At 39.1% G+C, this 23140-nt stretch overlaps 1 protein-coding gene across 11 annotated transcripts in view; it reads right to left on the reverse strand.

The window, feature by feature from the left end:
* The window catches only part of DAB1 (DAB adaptor protein 1), a 436638-nt gene that overhangs the window by 19962 nt on the left and 393536 nt on the right, over window positions 1-23140 (reverse strand). For 10 of the 11 annotated variants that reach the window (XM_027748810.2, XM_027748812.2, XM_039380590.1 and 7 more), the window contains 6 exons: window positions 19227-19358; window positions 18522-18641; window positions 17893-17931; window positions 16506-16571; window positions 11909-11968; window positions 218-274 (listed from right to left, as the gene is read on the reverse strand). In XM_027748810.2, coding sequence (XP_027604611.1) covers window positions 218-274; window positions 11909-11968; window positions 16506-16571; window positions 17893-17931; window positions 18522-18641; window positions 19227-19358 — 474 coding nt within the window. The remainder of the gene's footprint in view (window positions 1-217; window positions 275-11908; window positions 11969-16505; window positions 16572-17892; window positions 17932-18521; window positions 18642-19226; window positions 19359-23140) is intronic. The other variant, XM_039380595.1, reaches the window with a different exon arrangement.

Raw genomic sequence — 23140 nt, forward strand, 5'->3', positions numbered from 1 at the left:
ATGAGATTCTGGACACCAAACAGTTATCTTTTATTTTTGTGATTTCACTGTCATTACAGAACTGATTTCACCCATTATGCTTCATTAAATTATTCACATCTGATATTAGCTACGTTCCAGTGAAGTTAATCCCAAGCTGAACATTTTCCAATATCGCTATTCCTATAGATGATTTCATCTATATTTCCTTAAAACATTTTTAGAGTCACAACCTTACCTGAGTGACTGAAACAAGATTTTCATCAATGTCCAGCAATAAGTTTCCATTCTCCAGCTGTAAAGCATGATTTATGAAATGAGATGAATGATTTATGAAAATGACATGAATTTCTGAGCATGAAAATGATAACCTCCATAATTATTGACTTGAGCATTGAAATGAAAACCCTTTCCATCTTGCTGTGAGCACAGATATGAAATCAGGCAGTCAAAACAGAGAGTTTGAATGCTGCTGGGATGTGGGGGCAACATACACTATTTGTGCTAAATCTCATCATCTGGTGTATAAAGCAATTTTACCACTTGCAACATAACTATTCATTTTCTCAAATATTTATTAAATCAACAATAAGCATACCCAGTGAGCTCTGATCCTGCTTACATTAATGGAACTTTTCACTGGCTTGGTGAAAGAAAAGCCTTAGCATCCTCAGGGAAAAAAGGAATAATTGAGTTTTGAACAACAAAAGCCCTTAAAGGCAAGTATTTGCAGGAAAAAGCACGCCTTCCTCTTAACTAGAAGAACTGTAACACCAATTTAAACACATCAAAGATAAATATTTTCTTTCCAATTTCTAAAATTACATAATTCAAGTGACATTTAAATCTATCGTTTGTGTGTGTGTAAATAACTTTGGAGTGTCTGCCCTCAGACACAAATATATCTATATCATCCACATATTTAACACATCACTTCAGTGTCCTCAGAACGCTAAATTTCAGGTAACATTTATTATACTGTTGCAGACTTTATTTCTGAAGAAACAAACATAGCAGCAAGCTATCAAAAATCAGATCTTAGGTGACTGGGAAGTTCATACAAGTTACCAGCCAGTAATCCCACGCTAGCTTAAAAATCTCAGAAACAGCCTAGAAGCTTCCCCCCCCCTGCCTCATCTCATCATAGACGTGAAGAAAAAAAGAAAAAAAGGCTGGGAAAAGGCAAAGCAAAGGCAAAGTCGAAGGAAGATAATGTCATTGTGCACAATCAAGTACGGACTCAGTTCTGTAACTTCGTGGTGTGTTCCCCCAGACCCAGATAAGGAAAGTGCGGAAAAAGCTCTGTCTGTTCATTCAAAGACCACAGACCTTCAAAATATTCTTTATATGACACCAGAAGGGTTTATGCCTCCTCATTTGACTCCCATCCTCCAGCATCAGTGATGCAGCACCAGCTGCACAGATCACTCTGTGAAAGCAGCTGAAGGATAACCCCATCTCAGCACAGAGGGAACACGTGCACGGCGTTCCACGGCCCATTAGAAATTCCCACCTGTGCTACAGCAGGACCCTGCAGAAAACATTTGCCCAACATGTCACGGAGCATCCCCAAGTGCCCAATTATCATGGAGCACTTGAGCCACGTCTTCTATTAGCTCATGTTCTGCATCACATACCAGCGAGGAGACACTTTCTAAGGGTGAAATATCTCTCTCTGTTAGAGCATGGAAGAGCCTGCTCTGGGGGGCCATGGCGAGGCAGCGACACGGCTACCAAGGGCAAAATTTGGCCTTTTGAGCCTTCCTCTGGTTCAGCTTTTCAACACAAAGAGTTTAACCTTTGCAATGAAAGTCAACAATCCTCCCCCTCCTTTCCCAGTGCACAACAGAAAATAACCAGAAGCCTGGAGACATGCTCCAGTTCTCGATCTTTCTCTGGGAAAGATTCCTCCACAGAGTGATGTAAAAGCTTGTTTAATTATTCAAAAAGACATCAGCCTGAACATGAAACACCCCCACCACAGCTTAGTCAACCAGGGGCACACCACTCACTCGTGACCAGCCACGCAGACTGAGGCGGAGGAAGGAGTATTAATCCTTGTATTGCAATGACATTAAACCTGTAATGAAAGCTCCATCTTTCTATATAGGCACGTGAGACATATTGTAAATCTTTTAAACATGAAATATGGAAATCTGGCTTCTTAAAGCAGCAGCAAGTTTTTTGAACCACTCCAAGCCAGTAGTGGAATTCCTCGTGACACTTTCCACTATTCTCTAAAGAATAACATATAATCCAAGAGCTAGAGAAAAATCAAGAGTAGAGAAGCAATGATAATCATAGAATTATAGAATATCCTGAGTTGGAAGGCACCCACAACGATAGGAGATAAGTAAACTGCAGTTTTCATAAACCAAGCCAAAACTGATCCACTTCCACTGCAGTATTCCCTCTGATCGCCCAGTCTTCGGAAAAACATCTTTTCTAAGCAATGCAAAAGTTCAAATTTTTAAAGGGAACTCTAAAACAGGGCTCTTGTGTTCACAGGAGTGCAAAGCACCTTCTTCTTTAACTCCTAGATACATATCAAGACAGAACATTCAACTTCTGTTACTCAGTCTGGTTTTACCAATGGCAAGGGATCTATGCTGACATATGGCACGAGAAAACCTGTTCAATATTGCTACACTTTTGAAAACAAGATGATAAAAGCAGCATCTTACAAAATGTGATTTTGTAGTCTCAGAGAATGGAGCAAAGACGGTGCTTAAGAACATGAAAAAAAATGTGGTAATTAACTTGTACTCTGATACAGAGCTCAGTAAAAAAAAAAAAAAGAGTACGATGGATCCTAAATATAGCAAATAACCAGCAATTAGTAATTAACCTTTGAGTTGAGTATTAGCTATCCAACTCTTTTAAGAAGCAGAGGGATTTAAACTTGATTTCCTGCATTCAGTGGAAGTGCTGTACCACTCAGCCCAGCAGATAAAAGAGGGGTCATCCAACTACACAGCCTCTCTGGATTTCCATTTCCCTTCTTCTAAAATGGATTTTACACTGGAAGTCTAATGACAAATCAAATAGTTGGTCAAACTAAATATTTTTTATCTTATTTTAGTTGAAAATGTAAATATTTTGGCCATGACAAATAATTTTTCTGATGGTTTGAATCACCACTGTAGCTCAAGAAAGCCCCAGTTGTTTGCACAACCCTATACAACAACTTGATATTACTATGAGCTCCATGAGCTTCAAGCAGCTTGCTAATTAACTACAATTCATTCTAAAAAAAACAATTAGAACTATAATGAGGGAGCATGTCGGAATCGTGACTAAACCAATCATCAGTCAAACCATGTCTAGTACATTGAGACACACTGAAAACATCCCACAGACATATTGTTTTCCTGTAAAACTACTGCTGAATTAATGACATCGTATGGTAACTCAACAAAGAATTGCTCAATTACTTCCCAATTAAAGAGAATACGCTGAAGAATACGTGTGTCAAGGAAAAATTGTCAATGCCTCTGCAATCTCCAGCCTCCAACAGATGGTAAAGATCCTCAAATGCCATAAACCTTCCCAGGAACCGAGGGAAGGACAGTCACGATGTTACCCTCAACCCACATTTACACAGGTACAGCTGAGCACAACCCTTCACTTGTAAGGCTGCTGTGAGCATTTAATCGTAGAATCAGGAATGGTTTGGGTTGGAAGGACCCTAAAGATCATCTCGTTCCAACCCCCTGCCATGAGCAGGGACACTTTCCACTAGACCAGGTTGCTCCAAGACCTGTTTAATCTGTTCTTGAACACTTCCAGAGATGGAGGCAATTCCATCTACAGGTCATGCCAGCAACATGAGCTACCATAAAACTACAACAATTTTTATCCAAAATACATGCATTTGGGCATCCCACACTTACACAGAGTACAAATCCAGTGCTCAGGATCCCATGGAACATGGGAATCCTCCAAAATTTCTCTCTTCAGTTTCACAGGGTAACTCTTATTTCTCAGGCTCACTCTTATTCAGCAAATTCTCCTGAAGTCACAAACCCAAGTCCTGGCTTTGGTGTGATGTACCCAACCACAGGGTAACCTTGAGCTTCTTGGCATTCATCAGCTGTCCAGTTTCCTTTGTTTGGTCACTGGATATGCAGGTTAAAAACCCTGTTAGTCAGCCCTGAGCAGCTAAAGTATTGGGATAGTTAAATATAATCGACATCACAGATTACTGAGGAGTTTGAGTGAACTGAATTGCTTTACTCTTGCTCAATAGCTTCCTTTAAATTAAGGAACTCTTCATTTGATCAAAACAGATGCTTACTCATTTGTTTATTTTCTCTTCATTTGCAAGGAACTTAATTCTGAATTCCCTGTGTACTTGAGGTGTTTACTTTTATAGGAAATGGTATTTAAAACACTTCAATTACCACTTTTCTCTGACAGACTCTAATAAATCAAGAGTCCAAAAGAGTGACTCTAGCTTAGAGCCAGACCCCTGCTGCTCCCAGGCAACACAAAACTCAAGATAATGAAACTTCCCAGGGCACAGAGGATGCTGGTACAAAGGTCCCACGGTCACTTCCTAAATATCCTCTCTGGACCCCACACACAGGACACAGTAAGAGCTCAGATAGGTTGGGATAAGCCCTTTAATGTCAGGACACTCCAGCACTGCCTGGGGGCACACTGCAAACAGCCATGGGACACGTGGTGGCTTTCTTTAACAGCAGATGGGAGAGACAAGTGATGATGGGAACTCAAACTTCCACTTGGAAGCAAAACTCCACTTCTAGACTGTGACAGCAGAGATAGCTCTGAATGCTTTCAGGGAATAAACTTAACAATGGAAGAGAATTAGACATAACCCCATACTTACTATTTTAAAATAATTGCAAGGCACAGTTATACAGTTGTATCTACTGCTTTTCAAAACAACAGGTAACTGGAGCTATAACCAAGCTTGAGAAACAAGTTATTTCTACCTTTATTACTGAATACCTTGCCTTCATGGTATTTTCCAAACCTTGAAATCTCCTGAGTTTCAGCAGGCAAAAAAGCCAAAACCTGTGTATTTCTGTACTTAATTATGTAGGGTAGGATTGAATGAATCTGCCATAATTTACAACAACTTCTCCCTAGACTGTGCCAAATACATACAACACTTTCCCCAGACCTATATTACCTTAAATTTGTGAATAAACCCCAAATTGTGCAAATGATATAATTTAATGCAGACAGTGATGCAGAAGAGGCAAAGCCATAAACTTCACTACTTAGAAAGCAGACTGCCTGTGAATAAACATTTTAGCAAATTACTGTAGGGCTCCGAGCAAATCAAAATGTAGTGAATCAACACAAGGTGCAGCTGTCAACTTAATGTATCAGCAGCCATCAGACAAAATCTGCATCAGTCATACTAAAAAAATGACAAAAATTCACTATATGTAACAAAGCTTTACGCCACAATCAGTGAGATCAATTACACTCTTTTCTCCACTTTGGAGAATATCAAAAGGTCCAGAATATTATCCCAGAAAATGCACAGGAACCCAGGGAAATTTAGGAACACAAATGCACATGGAGCCATTAGACATGTGACCCAACAGGCTGGATAACTGTGAGGAGCCACTAAAATGTTTGTCATTTATTTATATTGCTTGAGTTCATTACTAAAAATACAAATCTAAACTCCCCCACACACGGCAGCACCGAAGTGCCCTATATCCAATAAGAAAACTGTGTCACCAGGGCAAAGCCTGCAGCTTTTGTTTGCTTCCTTGTTTCTTGCTGTTTGAACAGTACAGAGAGAGAACACTGGAAAACTGATCAAGGGCAGCTCTGCTGGATTACAGCTTTCCCACACGATGTGATTACGTCCCAAAATCCTAAAGGATTGCACTAGGAAGTAAATTCAATGCTTTGATAGCATGTAATCATTCCACTGGCAGAGCAGGGTTTAGGATCACATTGGGTGAATGGTATTACCAATGCAGGAATGGAAAGCCTGCTAGCAGGACAATTCCTACAGATTAAAAAGAGCTCAAGATGTGGCCCACAATATCAATATGGCATAAAAGAACTAGGACATTATATTAAACTATTTAATTATATTAATTAAACTAGGACATAATATTCTCATCTGTGAAAGAGCATTCCTACACTGACTGCTAAAACCTGCTATTTGACTCACCAAATATAAAATAAGGGATGGACTGAACCCTGAAGTTTGCATGGGCACATTTTCAATGCTCAAAAAATATCCAGATTAAGATTCTTAATCTTAAATAGTCTATACACTAACAACAGATTAATTCAAGCATCTAGCCCTCTGGATTGTTGGAAATCAGACTCTGAATTCAGGTTAACAGCTTTCTAAGTGTACTTGCTTTACCTGACAATGCAAGAACAAATTTTCAAGATTCAGTTGAAAAATCCCTAATTTTGAGCTCAGGTGCTAAGACCTACATAAACCATGTATTTAACACACATGAAGAAACTTCATCACTTTATGTTACAGATGCTATAAACTGGGAGGACTAAGGAGAAGGACCTGGTTTCTGCTTCCTGTGCCAATAAAATTTTTATTAAGGAATAAAGCACAAAATACCCCCAGAAAAAACAGATTTTTATAAAAAAAAGAATAAATGATAGAAAGTCAAACAAAACAATATAAAGACAGATTTAGCTATTAGAACTAGTTAGCAACTAACACCCCACTAAGTATAGCAGCTACAAGCTTATGGTTGTGATCTCTGTAAGACACCCCTGTCAGTGTTCCAGTGGAACACTTCTCTGACTCTATGATTCTAAAAAAAAGCAAAGGCCCACCAAAACATCAACTCGTGCCACAAGACATTATCATTATCTCTTCCAGAGAAGAGCAACAAGGCTGGTGAAGGGACTGGAGCATAAGTCCTATGGGGAGAGGCTGAGGGAGCTGGGGTTGTTTAGCCTGGAGAAGAGGAGGCTCAGAGGTGACCTCATCACCGTCTATAACTACCTGAAGGGGAGTTCTAGCCAGGTGGGGGTTGGTCTCTTCTCTCAGGCACTCAGCAATAGGACAAGGGGGCACGGGCTTAAGCTCCGCCAGGGGAAATTTAAGTTGGATATCAGGAGAAAATTCTTTACAGAGAGAGTAATCAGGCATTGGAATGGGCTGCCCAGAGAGGTGGTGGATTCACCATCCCTGGAGATTTTTAAACGCAGATTGGACGTTGCACTGAGTGCCATGATCTAGTAAATGGACTGGATTTGGACCAAGGGTTGGACTCGATGATCTCGGAGGTCTTTTCCAACCCAATCGATTCTATGATTCTATGATTCTATGATTCTATGATTCTATAACAAACTAATATATTTGCAAATTTTGCAACAAATAGCTGTACCTGTAAAAATGCATGTCCCACACTGAAATATTAAACCTCGTACATGGGGTTTAATTGAGTGTAACTGAGTCAGGATGGTTGAACACAGGTGTCTCTTTTAGCAAACATAAATAAAACTGGACAGCATTCTCATCACAGATGGTCAGAGACTGTATCTGTGCACTTTCTTTCTCCTCACGTTTGAGAATTTGGTCCTGAAAGCTGGATTGTGGAGGCTGAAGTCAATGCAAGTCTGCAAGTTGCTTCTGCAACTTAGGGAAAAGTCAGACATGTAAATGGCACTGTAATCCCAGCCAGAATTAAAACTGAGCTTATCCCAGTCAGAATTAAAACTGAGCTTTCCCAAACACAGCATCCTAATTTGGGCAGAATGACCAGGTAGATCTTATGGCTTCTAAACCTGAGTGTGCTCAGGTCCAGCTTCATCTGCTCCTCCCTGTCCATGCCATCCTGGTTTAATATTCTGCGTGTAGTTGGCACCAGCCAAATGAGTGCCTGCATTGTAAGGCACCAGCTATAGTGCCTTGGATCTTTATACAGCAGTAAGATGAATTGTTTGAAAGCCTTCACAAAATTGTTAAGCAGACAGTTTAGACATTTTGATGAGAAGAGAAGGTTTTATTGTGACGTGACTGACAGTCTCTGTGAAGGGTATTTACAGTTTGACTCTTGTTACTAAAAACACCGTGACAGGTAGAACTTGATGCGGATGTTTAATGGGAGATGAAGGGAAATTATGACAAAAAGAGCTCATTAAACATTTCCGTTTTTTACAACAGTTAATTTCACACACAGAACTAGAATTTCTAAGCGGAGTGTGCACCACTTAACACAAGCTTTTTGGGGTGAGCTTGCTTTCTTTGTCTGGCTTGATGTCTGCTCTCAATGAATGGAGAATAGGAGAACTGGTCTAAGGAAGGAGCAGAGAGAAAATAAGGATGAACACAAGAAGTGCAAGTTGATACAGGAGAAGGAAGAGATACTGGGAGGGAACTGGATACTGTAAAAAGTGTGCGTTAGGAGCTGAGCTGCACAGCCGGCAGAGGAAACCTACAGGAGAGCATGATTTGCTGGGAAGGGATGCAGCAAAGAGACAGGGAAATACAAGAATCATATTGAGTAAGCAATCTTTTCATGCCAATGTCAGAGAAGTGACTTGGCAACCAGCCACCACTCATAATTGAGTTCAGCGGGTAGGTTCAAATCCCGAGATTTGAGACTCATTCCTTTCCGCCTCATTTGCACCGTATTTACATTACTTGATATCGGAGATCATGAGGAGCCAGACTATAAAGTACTTTGGTACCTGCTGACAAATGGCCTCACACAGTGGCACAGTATTGTGTAGGCACATCAGCTATCTCAGTGCATGCACAATGTTCAACACTTCTGCTTCGTGGCACTACCAGGAAGATGCTCTATACCTTCAGCCTCAGTGGGATCCCCCATGCATGGAGAAATATTTGCCCAAAGTTGTCATAGGAAGATGTATCTTACTGAAAAATCAGTGTGAATTACGCTTCCCAGCTTCAAAGCAGACTGAAATGGGGATTCTGGCTTTCAGTCTTTACACTGTGGTGAATCTCACCTCAGCTAAGCCTAACTTTAAGAAGTCATTTAAAATTCATAGTAGCCAATGAAGAATGAAATCTAGACAAATGTTTATTTCCACCTGAGAGGGACATGTCATGCAGACAGAAGGAATTTCATAGAATCAGAGAATTACAGAATGTTTTGCGTTGGAAGGCACCTTAAACATCATCTTGTTACAACCGTCTGCATTTGGCAGGGACACCTTGCACTAGACCAGATTGTTCCAAGCCCCATCCAACCTGGCCTGTGAAGTGCCTAATTCCCTCCATGGGCTACAGAGAGTCAAGGTTGGAAGGCACCTAAATGACTACTTCAGCATCCCTCACTTTTCAGTGCACAGACTAGAGGTAACTTGCCTGGGAACATACCAGAGGAAAACAATCCTAAAATGGAAGATTGATCTCTGTCCAGGGAATATAGGCAATTCAGTTTGAACTGAACCAAAACTTGCTGCATTGTTATTAAGCGTTGAATTTATTGTCAGGAGAGAGGATTCATGGTGCCTGAAACCTATCAGGAGCTACAAAAGGTTTCTCACTTCATTCATCCATTATGAAATTACTGAAAGTAAGACCTCCTAATAAAGAAAGTGTCCTTACATGTTTAAACCAGGTAGATGAGCTAGATTATTTGCCCTCAGACTGAATTTTAGAGGTTTATATAATAATGACAGCTATAAATTGAAAAAAAAATTATGGCAAGCGTCTCAATGACAGAGAGTCTCATACATGGAAGGGTGAGCAATAAATCAGATGGGCAGTGGAATATTAAATTGCTAATTTTAAGAGCTATTGCTCTTTTTTTCTCTTTTAATACATACTAATACAAAAAGGTGAAACAGAATTTCAGCTACCTCTTTCTTCCTCTTCTCTTTTTCTTCATAAATTAAAGTACATAAGTTGTTAAAAGGAAAAGCTTTAATCCCTTTAAATTTAACCATGAAATAGAAAAAAAAAATAAGGTGCAACCAGCTTCATGGAGATGACAGATTAAATGTATTTGATGATTACAGAGTAGGTTCCATGTGCCCTGTATCTCAGTCATGCTATTTACCAGGACAGCCTAGTACCAGGTGTCTGCAGACATGACTGCAAGTGTCCTATACACCCAGTCCTACTGCAGTGACCTAAATTACAGACTATACCCTGAGTAAATCTGAAACATCACTGAAGGAATAATAAAAAAGTCACAAGAAATGTATGGCAGAAGAACTGTAACATTGAACTACATGAAAAGCTATATGAAAAGCAAGTGAAAAATCAACAGCTATTTTGTGCCCACAAATACCTTAATTAGTTATGCAACGTGAGCTATTTTACTAGATTTTCCCAAGCAACATGACGATGCCTCCGTGCTTCTGGTGGCTTATCATGAAATATTTATGGCAAGGTTTATTTGTCTGTGCAAAGCCCAGAGATGTCACAATCCAGGCCCCCATCCAGCCCCTCCCCAGCGTTCATCTTTTTTATTCCACATCTTGGTCTCCACGCTCAGCCCAAGCTGTGTAAGTTACCACAGCCTCCCGTGAAAGGAGTCACTCTCTACTGAATGCAGGCTTCTTTCCCACACTTACAGTAGACTGAAAGTCCTGACCTTTTCCTTTGTTTTTCCCTACTATCACACAAATCCTCAGAAATACTAATTTTCTGTGTAGCCAAAGCAACTGAACAATTTCTTGAAGTCTTTATAGTCGAAATTTATATTAAACAGCAAGTGCACACCCTGTTGCTAAGGCATCTGTCACTCCACTTCTTCTCTCAATCACTTGTTACCATTTCTTACATACTTTGGGGATAAACTCTTCACCTCTTCAAAATGCCAATACACAGAAAGGGAATGGTGATTTCTGGATACAAGAGTATATTATTACTATTTTTTTAATATTTTACTGTCCACGCAAGGCATAGGATAGAGAAAATTAAGCTGAATTAAGCTTAGTCTCTTGTATACTTAGAGCACTAGAGAAATAACGTATAGCAATACTGGGAGGGATTCTCAATGCACTGATTACAGCCCACAGTATCCAGGGAAGGAATGCAATACATAGAGAAAAAATTCTGCCATTCAGGAACATTTTGAGTGAGGTCTTTTTATACACTTAATTTTGTTTTTTTCTTTCAGCATTTCCCACAGCTAAACTGATGGCAATTGCATGTACCTCTGCCCTACAACTCTACAGCACTTACTAATCTACCACAGAAGTTGGCTTTATTGGAAAAATAATTGCTTTTCTATGGTATATGTTAGGTTGGACTTTGATGTAACTTGTTTGGTTTTTTTTCCCCAAATGACAGAAAAGTAATTCTCATGCAAATATCCTTTTTTTGGGTAATATTTGATATGAAGCTCCCTATAAAATCTTTTACCTATCAGCACACGGTATTCACCAGGAAATGATGTGAGAAGAATAGCCATTAAGGCTGCAGAAAATCACTGCAGAGGTCACAATGCTCTGACATACCTCTTCCTAGTGCTACTTCTCTCAATCTCTATTCAGACCTTGCCTCCCCTGCTGTCTGACTAAACCAAGCTGTGAAGAGCACAATATATGAAGTGCAGCTCTGGCAGATCCTACAGGGGAGAAAATGCAGCTCATCCTTGCTCAGAGCAAGACTTGTACAGGTTTGGGTAGTATAGGAACCCTTCTAACCCAAGCAGCAACTCATGCATTAACATGTAAAAGGCTCATTGTCGACTCTTAACCACAAATAACACATTTACACATAGTGACTTTCAAGGAATGAGTTGGAGAAGACAGAAAGGAGATTCAAGCAATGAATGAGATGGATATAAGTGACATTACAATCCTGGTTACTCTGCACCAACCCAACCAACCCATAACACAACACTGATAAAAGTCACATCACAAGGAATGTACCAAATGCTACAGACAATAATGAAAGCCACAGAGGCTTCTTTACTGTATATACTTTCACATCTTTTCTTCACTTTATATAGACAGGGAAGATACTTACACTTACAGGTTGACTTTTTGGCACATCATAAACGCCTTCCTTCTTTTGGCTGGTAGGAACCTGCAAAATCAAAGGAAAACTGAGGTCAATATCCAAGGAAGTTGGATGAAAACCTGAAATCAGCAACTCGTATTTATGTACAGGGTAGTAATTTAATACTAATGAAATCAAGGACAGTTCCCTTCTCATCCCAGTAGCACCAGTAATGTAGAAAATACTGAAGAAATAAAACATCATCTATCTGTTTTTTCTAAGTCCTATAGCTCAGCAGCGTTCAGAAAAGAGATTTCCATTATCAGACAATTTTGGTTGCATGAATTCCAGGTGCACTTGGATCTGCTTCCTACTGAAATGGCTGTTTTTTCCATACAACTTGAGAGTTAGAGATGCGAAGTTATGTGATGGAAGTTATGATCAAGTGAGTATCTCATCTTCCCAGAGACACAGAGCAGAGTTACTGACCTGAGGGTGAGATGTTTCACCTACGGGTTTAGATTTCTCCCTTCCAATTAATTTAATAATCTAAGTCAAGAAAAGCCATAACATGTACCCCTGTAGTGACGGGGCCCTGTGGCTGCTCTGTGAGATATTTGGTTATAATGCTGCAGTTTTAATACGGAATTAATGGCCTCTTGAAGTATGACACAAGAGACATGGACAGAGGACAACACACTTAAAAAACTTTGGATGAGCTTTTAGTTGGGCCAACAGTCATGATTGGGCATTTATAATCTGTTCATGTAAATTCAGTTGCTTTGTTATACAGGGCTGTGCTTGCCCAAGGACCACTGGTTCCCATATTTATAATTTGTGTGTGTATCTCTTTTTCTTCCTAGAAGCACTGAGTGTTTATTGTAAATGACAAAAGCAAAAAGAATAGTAAAAACATCTTCTAAACTGGCACAAATACTCTAAGAAAATCAGGGCTGCTTTTCCACTGAACAGGGCACTGAAAATTACATTTCAGACATCAGTGAAACCTCACAGGTCACTAAAAGATAATATTGCAAATATTTTTTCTAAGACAAAAAACATCTTAAGGTTCTGATATTTCACTCAGACTGATTTAGGGGAAGTTGAAGGAATGATACTTATTCGTTGAGATGTGCTATTTTTTCTTATTCTGAAAAATTATTCTGTATAATATTCTGTATAACACAAGAAAACCTCCCTCTGCTGTTGTCTCTACTGTTCTCTTGCCCACGTTTTAACACTACAATCTTCACAGGAAACTGTGTGTCATTAATTCAGTGCACACTGAAGAAGTTTGTCGAGAGCATGAATGCAGAACCCTCACAGAAACTGAATAACCTTTTCAAAAGTCCTCTTCTATTCCTATCCTGAGAATGATTTGCTTGCCCTGCTTTTCTCAAAGTACTGGTCACTTCCACTAAAACCACCTATCACATTAGATATGTGGAACCGGTAACAGTGGAGCAATTCAATTCCATGGCAGTAACGGTCTGTTAAGAGAGAGAGCTGTAAGTGACTGTGAGAGCAGGAACCAGGAAGAGTCTATTTAGGAAGTGACTAGAAAGCTGAGTCTTCATAAAAAGAGGACAAGTATGGAAAGATAAACTGTTTCTAAATTTTCAACAGGATGCATTTTTTTTGCTCTCTGGAAAGTTTTCCTTTCAGTCATTCTCCTCTTCCTCCTTCCAATTTTTCTATGAAGTCACCCCACTTTGCACATCTGCCTGCAGTTTATTGTGGAATAAACATTTCCCTGCACTATCAATCCCCCTTTTTTTATTCCGGTTTACATATAGAGAAAAGCTGACTCCTAATACACGACAGAGAAACTTTTCTGAAAGACATTCTTCTCTCCCAACGTGATACCACCTGTCTTCCTGCTGTTTTTACTTCCCATGTATCATCACGCTTTTTGCATCGCTACTCACACAGGGGGTCCACAAAGGATTTCTGTTTTTCCTTTGATTAACAATACCAGCAAAGAGGTACCAGCACTGCTGCTGCTGTCAGCTCTGTCTGTGACAGGCTGTGAAATATTTGGATGTATTTGTGTCTCACCAGCAATACAAGCATTGCAATTCAAAAACCTCCATCTCGGACTGTCAACTCCTCATGGAGCAGAACTTGCCTCCCCACAGAGACCAGTGCTGCTGCCAAAGACAACACCAAACCACCTCCCAGAATCCCATCTCCACCTCACCAGAACACCAGGCAAGAGGAGAGATGCTATTAAGCCATCTGACACTAGATGAGAGGATTGGCATGTGCTCAGTGACTGAGTCCTTGCCTAACACATTACAGCAACTTACATAGACAACGTTAAAAGAGCAGACACAGAGAGTCTTCCGGGTAATGTATCAAAGAAAGGTGACAGACAGAGAAAGAATGCTTAAAAAGAAAACTGTGACCTCTATTATGCTAAAGAGAAATAGAAATTGTCACTTTCAGCACATATCTTTCATCTGCAATTCCCCACAGGGTATCTTTTCCACCAAGGGAGAAGTGCACACCAGCAAATGAAACGCCACAGCAAAACCAGCAGAAAGATTTGGTGAGGCTGAAGTAAGGCTGCATGAGGTTATTGAGCAGTTACACATGTAGTATGGGGAAGGTTTTGTAGTAAATAATAGAAGCTGCCACAGCATTGCATCAAACTAAAAAAAACCCACAATGCCAAGCAAACAAACGAAAACACACACACACAAGAAAAAAAAGAAAAAATAAAAAGAGGACCTTTTCTAATTTGATTTTTAATAGTAGCCTGGATGGTTCTGAGAAACAATTTTGTCAGTGATCTGCGTGTAAAATCTGAACTGTGGAAACTCAGATTTACAGTAGCCAAGAGCTCATGAAGCCTGTGGGAAGCTCATGGCTACGAGCCAGTCTGTGGCAGCAATGCCTCAGCATCCATCAATTACAACTGATACCACAAAAAGACCCCTGGCTCCCTAATTTCAGCATTTGCTGTACTCAAGGTACTGCCTGTAGTAAATACAGAGGACAATGCTAGACTGTATATAGTCAGAGTATGGCATATTGACCACAGGTATTTTCTGTGCACCACTGTGGGAGGAAACACTTCATCACATCCAGATACTGTCAAGTAAAGGCTTCAGCAATTCTCTGGTGACTTACAGGACAATAACACCAGTACCTTGAGATGAGGCAAGACCTCACTACCTGCTTATCATCTTTAGTTTCCATTTTAAGGAAAAGAAATTCCTCCAGAATTTCCTCCATAAAGTCCTCCTGTTCATTGGGCCATTCCTCAGAATACAGTTCCAGATTGTTTTCCCACCAAGGTTCGCTCTAAGATCTACAAACACTGTGAGCAACAGCCCCATTTTGCTTCCTTCCACCAGTACTTCTCTAAAATGTCACTAAAAGCTCCGTACTTTGATGAACAATCGGCATTTTTTTGCCTGAATGTAGTTCTCAAGGGATTTTTGTTTGCAGCATAAACCTGACAAATAGAGAAGTAATTTTTTAACATGCTGAAAACAGTCAAACTTTCAATACTGAAAATGTTCAGCCTTAGGCAGACTCTCACCTTGAGAGCTTTGCGTGCCTTGGTCTAGAGATGCAAAAAGATACATATTCCAGTGGGGGTTGTGGGAGTGCCAGGAGATCAGCAGAGATAGATCAAATGAATCTCATATTAATGACCCTGTAATGGTTATTTTCTAATGTTTAACCTGTATTTCCCTTTCTCACTCAGCTTCTTTCTATTTTGGCTTACAGCTACACTATCCTATCATTTTTTCTATTATCTTCCTATATTTTCTCATTACCTAATACTTTTCCTTTTTTTTTTTTATTGTTCTATCCTTGCTCCTGTGTACCTTAAAATCTTTTCCTATTTGCAGATCAACCTCTAGCACAGCTAGATGAAATTCTTAATCACTGCTTGAAACTCCTTCCCCTCCACACTAAATGATTTCCTTGAATCACAGGGTTTTTTACAGCATACAAAGATTTCTGTCTATCTTCAGATTTGCCTCTAGTATGTGATACAAAATGAATTACATTACATTTTAATAAACCTTGTACTGATCCCTTGAGGATAAATTGAATGACAAAAGATTATTTTATATTACTTTCAATGCAATTTTTTGTCAGGGTGAAGAATGTGAGCTTGGGCTCTAACATAACATATGCACTCTGAAAATACTTTCCCTGGTCTGGGGGATATCCCTTGAGAACTCTGAGGTTTTGCTCAGTTATTTCCTTGGTTAGCCAGAAGGAAGAGCAGTACCATCAAAATTTCTAGGAATTGCTTGGATGGTCTGGCCTCTATGATATGCATGCTTCTCAGGATAGGTGTAAAAAATTCCAAAAAATTAACAGAAAAAGAGAATCCACTATTTATCACCTTATATGGTGCATTCAAAAGTTTAAGACCCTTCATAAGTTGACAAAGTTAATATAATTTGTAGAAGCTGAAATGACAAACAACAGAAAAATCACATTGAGACCAGGCAGATAATTCACGTCATGTCACCAGAATGAAATACCAAGACATTTTTGTGATGAATGAAAACTAAAAGTGAACTATATATGAAATGTGCTTTATTAAATGCTTGCAATCGCTGCGATGGAAACACCGAAGGTGGAGATTTTATACCTGATAAATGTTTTCTTCCGTTTCAGGCTCACGGATCGGCTCGTGTCCAGCCTCAAACACAATGTACTATTACACCAGCCGCCAGAGAGGAAAAGTCAAAGATGAAACAGAAGGGAAAAAGGCGATTTGGAATTCCACGTCAAAACAAAGGCAGGCATTAAAGAAACAAGTTCAAAGTACAGGCTGGCAGCAGGATAACCAGTTTGTTGGAAAGCACCAGGTAAGGCTGTTTCATATTTCATAAACCGGCAATGAACAGCCCTAAATCTCCTCTAATGATCATTAGAGCAACTTCCTAGTTCTTTCTCACTAGGGAGACCGCCTGTGGCCCAGTATTAATTTTCTGAAGTCAACATGAATTTTGCCTTTTTTACATAATGGCAATTATTTCCACATATATTTATTATCTATGAATAAAAATGCTAAATCCAAGCTGGGAGAATAGGCTGGTGCACATGGGACAGGGCACATGGCAAAAGGCTGTCACAACATTTTTAATTTTCAGGTTCTTGCTTTATTGTGAAGAGTACAGAGTAAAACTCCTGACATTATAAAAGCTGAATAGTAATTTAGGGCATCCTCATTCTTATCATCTTTCTTGCTGCACCTCAGGCACTGTTCAATATTCACTAATGCTTGAATTGGTTCCTTTCACGTGCCTCCCACTGATATGCCTAAGTGGAGGAACACAAAATCCCCAGGAAAAAAAAGTCAACTATTGCATATTTTTGTTTCAGCACAAAAACATAAGAATTAAAGTACATCTTTTTCTTCTTAACACTCACTAGGATATCAGACATGAATATATTGACGTATTTCTGATAATCATCTTTGCTCCCAGACATTTTGCTTGGATGAAACAAGACTTAAATTTCAGATCTGTTATTAAATTGTAACCCAAACACCAACAAGGGAGTGTGTTACAACATCAATGTCACTGTTGTTTTTTTCCAAATATTCACCCTCTGAATTAAATTCTGGCTCCACAGAAGACAAAAACAAAATGTCAACTTATTACTATCAAAACGAGATGTCACCTTCCCTAATTCTCAAAGTAGCTCCCTTTCCAGTTAGAGTTTGCATTAAAAAATGATGACAAATCTAATTTGGAAACTTAAAATCTGGATGTACAAGCCACATTTTAAGTAATATTTATGACACATTAATCCAACTGAACATATTCTATTCTATTCTATACAGACATATGGTGCTATTACTTACAGCTTAATCTCTAAATATGCTACTTTCTATAAAAATCTTAAAGGTTTCTCACAAGACCTATCTCGGTAAGTTTCAAAACATCTTGTTAAAGGTTTTGACTGTGTTTGAAGATAACATACATCTAGTCATTTCTGAAACTCCAAGGCCATACAGCTTCAGAAATTACCTGGTATACAGGATCTTCTACATCTTCTTCCAAAATTGTCTACAGCAAAGTAAGAGGACAGGCAGTAAAAGCAAAGAACATAAACAGCAGAGATAAAAGAACTGTACTCAGAAATTAAAGGACAGCAAAGAAATAAGCAAAATTGGCAGGTAAGTATAGTTTTGTTTCTTTAGGATACAGATAAAGTCACATTAGTGCACAAAGTAACTTTATTCAAGTTTCATCCGAGTTTAACAATCTGTACCTCATTTGCTTTGACTCAAATACACACATTCAGAAATATATTTAACCTTCCCTAAAGTATCAGACACTGTTAAAACCTGACTTACAACACTGACCTTCATTAAAGTTTTCCTTCTGAATTAGAAGAAACACTAGGCAGGAAATGAGCAGATCATTTCCAGTTGCTAAACAGGTTCATCACACCCCAAGTGACAGCTTTCATCACTTTAATCCTACGTCTGAGCTCACGATGGCTGTTGGGTTCACACTGGTCCGTTTGAAGCCAACACCGTTCAAACCCATTGCTGTTAAGAAGTGCTGAGGATGCTCAGTGCCTCTTTGGAGCAACTTGGGGGGATACTTCAAACCAAGCTTTTCTTGGCAGTAGTCTAAGCTTATTCGTGTACCTGGTATACCGCTTGTTCACACTGTTTGTCCTTTTGTGCCTTTTTTTCCATTTCTTCCCTTTGTTTCAGTTCATAGATGAGCTGAAACAGGTCTCTCAAGTCCAGGATTACTGGTTCAGCCTATGGAAGCAAAAACAGGAAGGAAAATTTCTGCATGGGAAAACATACACCTCTTATCCCACCCTGCTGATAGAGCAGTTACAGCATCTCCACAATTGAACCTCATATAGAATTAATTTCTATTTTAGCATCCAGGCTTGGGTTAATTTCTACTGAACTAACTATACTTGAAAATTAATTATAATTATAGTTATGAATATAAAAAGCATTATGAATATAAAAGGCATATGCATGAATATAAAGGCAAAATTATTAGCGGTTTCACATCCAACAGAATTACAGTAGACTATACACAATGTAGGTTTCAGTGAGTACAGGCATATAACCAAACTTATCTGCATCCAGTCTAGCTTAGCCAGAAAGGAAAACAATAAGAAATGATCATGAAAAACTGGAAATAGTGAAATACATTCCCTTTTGCCCAAGCTGGTTTCATTAACTTGCTATTTAGGAACATCTAAGCAGACACTCATGACTAGTGTAGCAGAATCAGAAACAACCCGAGATTGGCCTCTTGAATAGCTTGCTATGAACAGCTTTTTAGTTGAGTTACATGGTAGAAAATGACAGTGATTTGATACTTACTGCCTGGGCTGTTTTTATTGCCACAAATCTATGATTCCCCTCCTTTCCACACACATATCCGAACGCTCGGTGGTCTGTGATATCCTTTGCGATGTATGAAATTTCATGAACTGCATGGTGATGCTGTAGTAGCTATTAAAAAACAAAACAATAGAGAATTACATCAAAGTGTTGGATTAAAAAACAGTATAATTTTTCTTTCATCAGTGCTTTACCTGGATCTCAATTCACCTATGGAATTCAAACAAGCAAACACATCCTCGTATCAAACCAATTAATATCTGAACTCTTTAAGCCTGGTTTTTCCTCAAAATCTAGACAAACTTGACTTGCTTTAGTAAGTCGACTAAGAGCTTCCACTGAAGATTTTTCTTGGTGTCTTTTAGCGAGATATAATTAAATAAAAAATGTGCTTCCTAGTTATTACCTACACAGCATCCGAGACACAGAATCAGTATTTGTAGGTGTATATATATAAGCAGGGGCTGCAGATACCTGTAGCTTCATACAGGATGACTCTGAGGCCAGGCTGCTCTGCAGGAGCTGCAGAGCTACAGCTGAGATCTCCAATATCTCTAAGAATTGGCACCAGACCTGCTTTATCTCTGCAGCGCTCAACATCAGCCAGTGAGAGAGATTTCATTTCAAGCAGTAATAGAACTACAAACAATTATTTTCCCCAGAAAGCTAATGGAAATGCAATTATTCAACTTGAAATCATGCTAAATGCAAAAGTTCACATTTTACTTAAAATTCCACTTTGGTGAACTGTAATAATAAAAAGACTCAATTTTGGTTTAAATGTATGACTAAAACTCTCCTCAAAGTCAGGACACAAATCTAAGACTCCTATAAGCATCTTTTGTAGTGCCAGAATCTTTCTCACTCTGGCCTAAATAGTATTCTATTATCAAGGTAATAAAGAAGTATTTCTACTTAGAATGATGTCCTTGAAAAGCTTATCTAAAACAATCTATTATTCAATTTCTACCTTCTGATATATTGACCTGCTCTTATATCCTCTAGGGATAATGCTATTTCTGAGAGCAGGCAAAGCCTCACAAAGAATTCTTTTGAGGTCCAGATTCCTGCTGGTTTTGAGAAAAGCACATTTTGAAAACCAGCATGGTATCCAGACAATCTCTAAACAACCAGTTATTTTTAGAGTTTTGAAAAAACCAAACATTTTAAAATTCAAAAGCAGAGAGGATGTCTGTGTGTGCAAGAGAAAAGGCTAAGCGTGTGCAGGGCAAGAGACAAGCGATGGGACTTCTGTAGGACAGGGAGTGAAATCTGAAAGGAGAGGCAGCCTGCAAGAGATGGATGACTCCATATAAAACAAAAGACTGGACATGTTTCATTTTCATTTCACAGTAAATGGCTCTTAACATCCCAAGATCAAGATTGCTTGCTCGTAGGAGAGTAGAAGTGTTGCCATTGACTTCAGGCAGAACGTGGCTGAGCTGAAGGTGCACTTCAGGCTCTCCCGGTGTGTTAAGCGTTTAAAATTAATGACAGGATCTTACTTAGATAATACAGGGATATTGATTTATTAGAGTTTTTTTGAAAACCAAGTTACATGCTATCTGTTACAATGAAATGAAATGTTCCCATCTCTCTATTCTGCATATGACAGGGAACGTTATCTCTGGCTCCTATTAAATCAAAGTCCTTTGACATTGCTTTATTGATTGCCAGGCAGCATTTTGCACTGAAATTAAACTGTGATCAGATGCCTCCTTTGTGGAATTAAATTTGAAGACCACCGTACCATGGAAGAGTATCACTCCCAACGTAAGACAGCAGATGGAGACCCTCCAATTTATTTAGGAATCCTCACTCACTATTACACTTTTAATGGTTATGATATTTTACATACTGCATCAACAGAAGTATAAATTAAGTAAAGGTGACTGCAACATTATCCTTTTAGGTATTTTACTGTATGGCATGTCTAGGAAGAGTTTTTCATTTGTTTGAGGGATACTGAGTTGGAACATACACATGAAATGCAATGTTGCATGCACACATCTGTACTCAAATGTAGATATAAACACTTCTTTGTACATGTTTTTTCACAGTCCTTCATTCACCTAATGTGTCCTTTATACATATTACAATACTCTATTATTTAACAACTTCCTGATTTTTTTGCTCTTGCGAAGCAGAAATAGGAATCCTGTTGCAATCAGGAGAGATTCACCACTGTAAAATGAAAGATCAGAACTGCATCCCTTCTGTAAATATTTATTTAAGGACTCAGCCTGCCCAGGACCCTGCAGAGCCCTTCACAGCAGTGAAATGTGTGCTAGAGCGAAGGACAGCAGAAGGGACAGCACGAGGAGAAACACCATCTCATTCAGTCACCCAACAGAGACAGACACTTGAGGCTATCTATAAATACTCTTTGCATGTTTGGATCAGATGTGTGTCTGATGCATTTGCATAGATTAATCTGTCCCATTAAATGAGGTCAAACAAAAGAAATGTTATGTTTATCCCTCAGATTGTAACTGCTCACATGTAGCCACCCCCTCGCTACTTGATATGAAAGGAAATGAAACAAAAGGCACACAAATTGCTTAGAGCAGAATGGCTGGTCAGTGCTCACAAGCTGATCTGCCCCTCTTTCTCTCCATCCTCTTTTTTTTAATGTATTTAGTATTTTCAAGTCTTTACCGTGACTAAATCCTGTCTCTAGTGGTCATAAGCACAAAAATGAATTATTTCATAACTTGACACCCCTGTATGCCAATGCTGATGGATTCCATCACACATTATTGGGTATTTTTTCTGTATCTGTGCCGAGAGCTGCTACGAACCATTTACCAATTCTTAAGTGAGGTATCAAATTGTTTTGGTGTGCTGCAGTACGACAGAACAAATTATAGAGAAGACTTAATTTGTATTATGGTTCAATACAGTCAATTATATACTTCAGAGATTAAAAAGTAATTTAACATTTAAGTTTCAGTTGTTAAAAAAATCCACTGCCTCCAAATTATTTTAGGTCTCCTGTGACTTTTAGTTATTGTTGGAAACAGAGATTTTGAATGGAAGCACAGATAAAGTCTCAAACTGGCTAAGAAGACAATCTTCTGATACACCAGTCCTTCTTTTTAGGCTAAACATGACATCATAATCATATTTTATTCACACACTAAAAAGTTTTTGCCTGGTGTTAAAATTAAAAAGTCCAAAATACCCACCACCACCAAGGCTGCTGTCTTGCCTCTTCTCCTTAAGTTTGCTCTGGTCTCTCCCACTGGCCATTATTTTCTCTCCTTGTCTCCATTCTATCGCCCGCTTCTCCTCTTCCCCCAGGTTGCTCCCTGTACATCACACTGAATTGATTTAGCTGCCTCTGAGATCTGTAGCATTTCTAATTTCCCTCAGGCTGCTTGGCACCTATCATAAATTTTTTCACCCCTTATCCTCATCTTGCCCCTTTATTTCCATGCTGTAGCCTCCAGTGCCACTAAATCAATTAAGTCAATCAATTAAGTACTTGGAGGGTCCAGCAATCATGTCAAATATGTGAGTTAGGTGGCATGAGAAAGTCACTGCTTTACTATCGCTATTTCTCTTTTAATGAGGTTGTCTATTTAGTGGACCCTGGGGCACAGCGTTAAGAGCCACAACAAAAATACCCTGCAAGCTGCAAAGCCTTCTAGAAAAGCTGCCCCACCAAATGCAGGAAGCAGGTTCCACACAATATTATATCCATAAGGACAAGTTTCACAGGGATTTAGTCTGCACAGCCTTTCAGCTTGAGCATCTAAATGGTGAACCTGGTTTCAAATAGGTGGGATCAACTGGCAGCTCCACCAACAATGGATACTGGGATACTGGGAGACAGACATGGACCAAGCATCCTTGAGTTTCTATTCCTGCCTATTCACTTCTACCACATT

Source organism: Pipra filicauda, unplaced genomic scaffold, assembly GCF_003945595.2.
Source record: "Pipra filicauda isolate LSUMZ 115617 unplaced genomic scaffold, ASM394559v2 scaffold19_size4547281_pilon, whole genome shotgun sequence".
Taxonomy (NCBI): Eukaryota; Metazoa; Chordata; class Aves; order Passeriformes; family Pipridae; genus Pipra; species Pipra filicauda.